The sequence below is a fragment of the Pelobates fuscus genome, chromosome 1 (assembly GCF_036172605.1).
Source record: "Pelobates fuscus isolate aPelFus1 chromosome 1, aPelFus1.pri, whole genome shotgun sequence".
Taxonomy (NCBI): domain Eukaryota; kingdom Metazoa; phylum Chordata; class Amphibia; order Anura; family Pelobatidae; genus Pelobates; species Pelobates fuscus.
This window is the reverse complement of record NC_086317.1, coordinates 404,952,934-404,958,142: the sequence shown is the minus strand read 5'-3', so window position 1 is coordinate 404,958,142 and position 5,209 is coordinate 404,952,934. Positions and strand designations below refer to the sequence as shown.

The window sequence follows — 5,209 nt, the reverse complement described above, 5'->3', positions numbered from 1 at the left end:
TTCTTCCAAAACAGGTGCTTTTTTTAAGCATTGATATATCTATAGCTTGTTTAACACTTTAGTGACAGAGCTTTAGTTTGCTAGTTTTGTACGTGTTGACACAGTTTTGGCATTTTTGCTGTGTGTGTTCACCTGAAATTTCCATTTATTAATATATATTATACACAAATAATATTATAAAGACAAGAAAGGTTTGAAAGCGGAACTGTCACTGTCTAGGGACTTTGCAGAATTTGCAAAGACCCCTGACAATAACATCTCCACTGGCCATCCAGTGGCCGGGAAGGGGGGAATGGCAAGGGTAAGTATCCCTAACATGCACTGCTATCCTCTTCCAAGTGGATCTCTTCTGCTCCTGGTGCTTAAAGTGACTGTCATTCCAAACTTACTTTTCTCCTATTGTTTCCTCTTTTCTTCCTATCTCAGAATCTGTTCTTCTTTTCTTTATTTCTGATCTAATTTTCTTTAAAACATAAGATAAATTAGAGATGTATTTGTCTTATGTATTTTCCTACATTTGACTTTCTTTGACCAAAGGAGGATCTTAACTCAGCTCCATTTCCTGTGTCAGAGAAAGTACTCATCCATCTTCTTGACACAGGGAATTGAGCTGATTTATACTCCTCCTTTGGTCAAAGAAAGTCAAGTATTATGTGTATTAATCCAGTACAAAGCACCAAATTGTATTCAGTTATGTTCTGAGTTCAACAATTGCATTGCAATTTAGTGGTTAATTTAAAAAAAAACAACCTTTTTATGTGTGCTACTGTAATAAAAATTCCTAAATTGTGCTCAGATATATCTCCTGAGTACAGATGACCCTCTTCACGTACCTTTTTCAAGTGTTTGTGAAAGTCCGAGGCTGACTTTATAACCTGCCCACTGTATTAAAGTGAAGATATTGTAAAGCGCTACGGAATCTGTTGGCGCTATATAAATGGCAATAATAAATAAAAATAAATAAAGAAGGGTCTATGGTGCATTTTGAGGCAGTTTAGTAGGTCACACATTTAAATTACTCCATAAATAAATACCATTTGCAAATGCAGACACCATGGAAACTCCCACATGATCTATTTTGAGCTTTATTAAGGTGGCATCCAACACCTATGAGCAAGAGCTAAGGTATGATTAGGAGACTTATTAAAGGAAGGAAGCAGGAGAAGGAGAGAAGAAAAGAAAAGAAGGGAACCAGTAAAAAGACAGGAAAAATGAGAACAAATGAGTGGGGAGGGGTAGAAGAGGGGAACGTGATTAAAAGGGGAGATTAGAGTGGAACAAGTCATTGAAGTGGGAGATGGGAGATTAGAGGAGAACAAGTGAATGATGGCGAGATTAGAAGGGAACAAGTGATGAATGGGAGAGGAAAGTGGAGAACAATTAAGTGAAGCATGGGGAAAGAAGAGAGGAGCAAGTAATGGAAGGGAGGAATGAGAAGAAGAGAACGTTTAGAGGATGGGAGGGCTATGGGTAGAGGAGCGGAAAGGGGGTGAGGAACACATGTTTGGAGAGATAAATAAATAGAGGGGAATCGAGAGATACAAACGAGTAGATGGTTATTGTAAACACAGTGCACGTACACACTTGAATACATGCACTGCACATTCATGTAAGTACACTCCTGCATGCACAAACTGGCACTCAATAAAAAAAATAAAAAAAGTCATCTCAAATAGGTATATATAAAAAGTGGCAAAATAATGGACCAGGCCGACAAGGCTTTTATGGACAGAGATAACCCCCCTTCCTGGTCATGGGGTAGGAGGGGTCCTGGACTGGGCCACCAAAGCTCTCAGAAGCCCAGGGTATCCATATGTGTAGGCCTCAGAATTAAGTGTCAGATTTGAGACAAAGTAGCCATATTTAATAATATTGTTCAAATTTAGCCATTATCCTGGCCAGACCACTCTCACTTGCCTATATACTGTGTGTTCACTCATCAACGCAACATACAGGCACAGTTTTCTGTTACCTTTTCTGTGCAGAATATGACTCCTGTATTTTTTAGGTCTGAGCATGGAAGCATTCTTAGAATTTCTGCACAGAAGAACATTGTCAGGGTTGTTAATTAAACGGTGAATAGTAATTTTAACCGGATATTGCAAATTAAGTGCGCTGTTCATGAGTGAGTCATGTTCACTTTAACAAAAAATGCCTCACTTATGAAAAAAATGCTATGGTATATTTTCTAAGTCTCTGAAGCAAACCCAGAGGGGTTTCTAGACATTGTTACTACTGGCACTTAAAACACTTTGTATTCACTTCTGTAGATTTACAATGGAAAAGTACACAAACATACTCTTAAAACAACTTTTATTCTAAGTTTCTAATGCAAAATAAAATCACTTGGTTGAACATTTCAATGCAAGAAAGTTATTGTAGGCACAAAGCAACCAGAACGTTGAACATTGAATGTGTACATACATAAGCAATTTGTTGTTTTTTTAGTCTCTCAGTAATATCTAGTGCTCTTGAAAATGTGTGAGAATAATTCTGAAACAGACATCTAAGTATAAGCAGATATGAAGAAAATGCCTTTCAGCTTCTGGCAGAATTCTAATCCCCACCTTCACATCCAATCCCTACCTGCTATATACCACAGTTGCTGACTTTTACCTAATCCACTCCCAAGGATGAAAATCTATCCTGTGTAAGACCTTATTTAACGGTGATCTTCTGTTTCCTTGGGGCCTTTACATTTCGTAAATGTTTTATATATTATTATACTTCTCTGACAGAGGGGTATACCTGTTTATCGGACCCTGTGCTATGACTTTACTTACCGGTCTGTAATAGATAGAGAGATATAGATATATATGATTGTGGCATATTTTTACTTATTAGTGGTTTTTTTTATGGTTTTCCCTCCAAGAATTTAGTTGTTATTATCATCCTTGGTTTTTGTGTGTGTATTTTATTTTAAGCGCAGTTTACTTATATATTTTTAGCCATTACATGAAACCAGAGTTAAAAACTAGTTGCTAACATGCCAATTAGTGAAGGAGATTTTCGTGTTGAATGGCAAGTGTATAATTCACAATGACTGTTTATTTTATAGCGTATCCAACAATATGAGGAGTAATGGGTTTTATAACATTTGGAGCTTGTATATGACGTAGTTTCAGCTCAGAGAATTTGGCCTTTTCAAGGTCTTTCCAAGTTGTCTTCCTTAAATCACATCCATCAAGACACAACCTCCAGGTGGGATTCAAGATTCTCTGGAGGTAGCTAACCAAGGTTGAGTCATCCGTGGATGCTACATGTTCCAAAAAGTAGAATGCTCCACCCTAGAATGAAAAGAACACTGTAGAATATACATTAATAGAATTACAATGGTTTACTATGGTAAAGGACAAAGTTCAACAAGTTGTGCAATAGAGACATTCCATTGGTTTCCATAGTTATCGCTCTATTTAGAGAGCTTTGTCCCACTTGCTGTTTAATTATAACCAATTTAAAGTTACATCCCATATGTTAATATAGGGCAAATGTTATGGATATTTATTTTTATTTCAAGTCCCAACAACCAAAGATTTGAATTAACCCCTTAACGATGAGTGACGGACCTCGTCCGTCACCCGTTAACATTAACCCCAGATCGCCGCAATCGCGCGGTTAATGGTGCTCCGGTCTGCCTCTGTATTAGAGGCAGACCGGGAGCACCGGATCCGGCTGTCCCAGCTCATGTGCCCGCTCTGACAGCATGTCAGAGCGAGCACATGTGCTGTGTTTACTTACCTTCCGCCTCCCTGCACTTCTGGGTTCACTGTGAAGTGCAGGGAGACGGATCAGTGCTGCTCCTGCCCCCTGGTGAAAAAAAAATAAAGTAAAATTAAAATCCCACCCCCCTTTACCCAATTTAATAAAAAAATTAACCCGTTCCCTGCCAATTGATCACTGGCTACAGTGATCAATTGGCAGGGATTCCATTTTACTATGATCTGTTTTTTTTTTAATTTTTTTAACCCCTGAGGGTTAATTCTTTTTTCTTTTTATTTTATTCATTAATTAAAATATTTTACAATTATAAATTTAGCTAGCTGGGGAGGGTGGAAGTTAGTGGGGAATTGGGGGATTTAGTGTTAGGCTAACTAGGGGTTAACGTTAAAAAAAAGTTTTAAAATAAGCTATAAAAAGTTAAAAAAATTAAGTTAAAAAAAGTTTTAACAACGTTTAAGTAAAAAATAAAAAATAAATAAACCCTTTACCCAGTCCAAATAAAAATTAACCCCTTCCCTGCCAGTCGATCACTACCTACAGTGATCAAAATACAGATCACAGTATTATACTGTGATCTAATTTTTTTTTAACCCCTGACGATGAACTTTTATTTATTTTTTAACCCTCAGGGGTTAAATTTATTTAATTAACTGATTTAAATATTGTATAATTAAATATTTTGCTAGCTGGGGTGGGTGGGAGTTATGGGAAAATGGGGAATTTACTGTTAGTGCTGCTTACTGCTAGTTAGGGGTTAACAGTAAAAAAAAAAAGCTTAGAAAAATGTTAAATCTGTAAAAAAAAGTTTTACGAAACTTTAGGAAACTTTAAAAAAAATTAATAAGCAAAACAAAAGTTTAAAAAATAGTTTTAAAAAGTAAAAAAAGTTTTAAAAAGTTAAAAAATACATTTAATAACGCTCATTAACACTACACCTGGTACAAGCTAGCTGAAAAATGATCCCATGCTAAGGTTCAAAATATGCCTTTTGAAATACCCCGGGATGTCTTCTTTAAGAAATGGTATGGCTTTATGGGGTATTTGGATTATATAGCCTGGTAAAATACTCTAAAATGGGACATGGGCACAGCGTAAAAATGTAAAGTTTGAAAAAAAATGGAATGGCTGTGTCCCAAATGTGCCCCTCCGATGTCCACATATACCTGGCAAAGGTACATACGGGGGTATTTTTGTACTCAGCAGACATAGCTGAGCAACATATGAAGTATTATACAGTGGTAGTACACATAAGGTTTGCAAAATATACTGTGCAAACTCACTTTGTGTGTCAAAAAGGCAGAAAAAACCCGCTTATTACCACTACACTTGGTGAACGCTAGCGGAAAAATGATCCCACGCTAAGGTTCAAAATATGCCTTTTGGAGTGGGGCGGGGCCTGAGCTTCATGGCGGCTGGACGTGCCTCGTGTGAGCTCCGAGCTCAATCTTCTTTCCGAACCGGAATAATTGCTCTCCAGCCAGCCAGGACC

At 37.2% G+C, this 5,209-nt stretch overlaps 1 protein-coding gene across 1 annotated transcript in view; it reads right to left on the bottom strand.

Annotated features, from left to right (window-relative positions):
- Positions 1 to 2,296: 2,296 nt before the first annotated feature.
- The window catches only part of LOC134596741 (thiol S-methyltransferase TMT1A-like), a 24,607-nt gene continuing 21,694 nt past the window's right edge, over positions 2,297 to 5,209 (bottom strand). Inside the window, exon 2 of the mRNA XM_063444788.1 lies at positions 2,297 to 3,287. Within this exon, the coding sequence (XP_063300858.1) occupies positions 3,048 to 3,287 (240 nt within the window). The 3' untranslated portion in view covers positions 2,297 to 3,047. The remainder of the gene's footprint in view (positions 3,288 to 5,209) is intronic.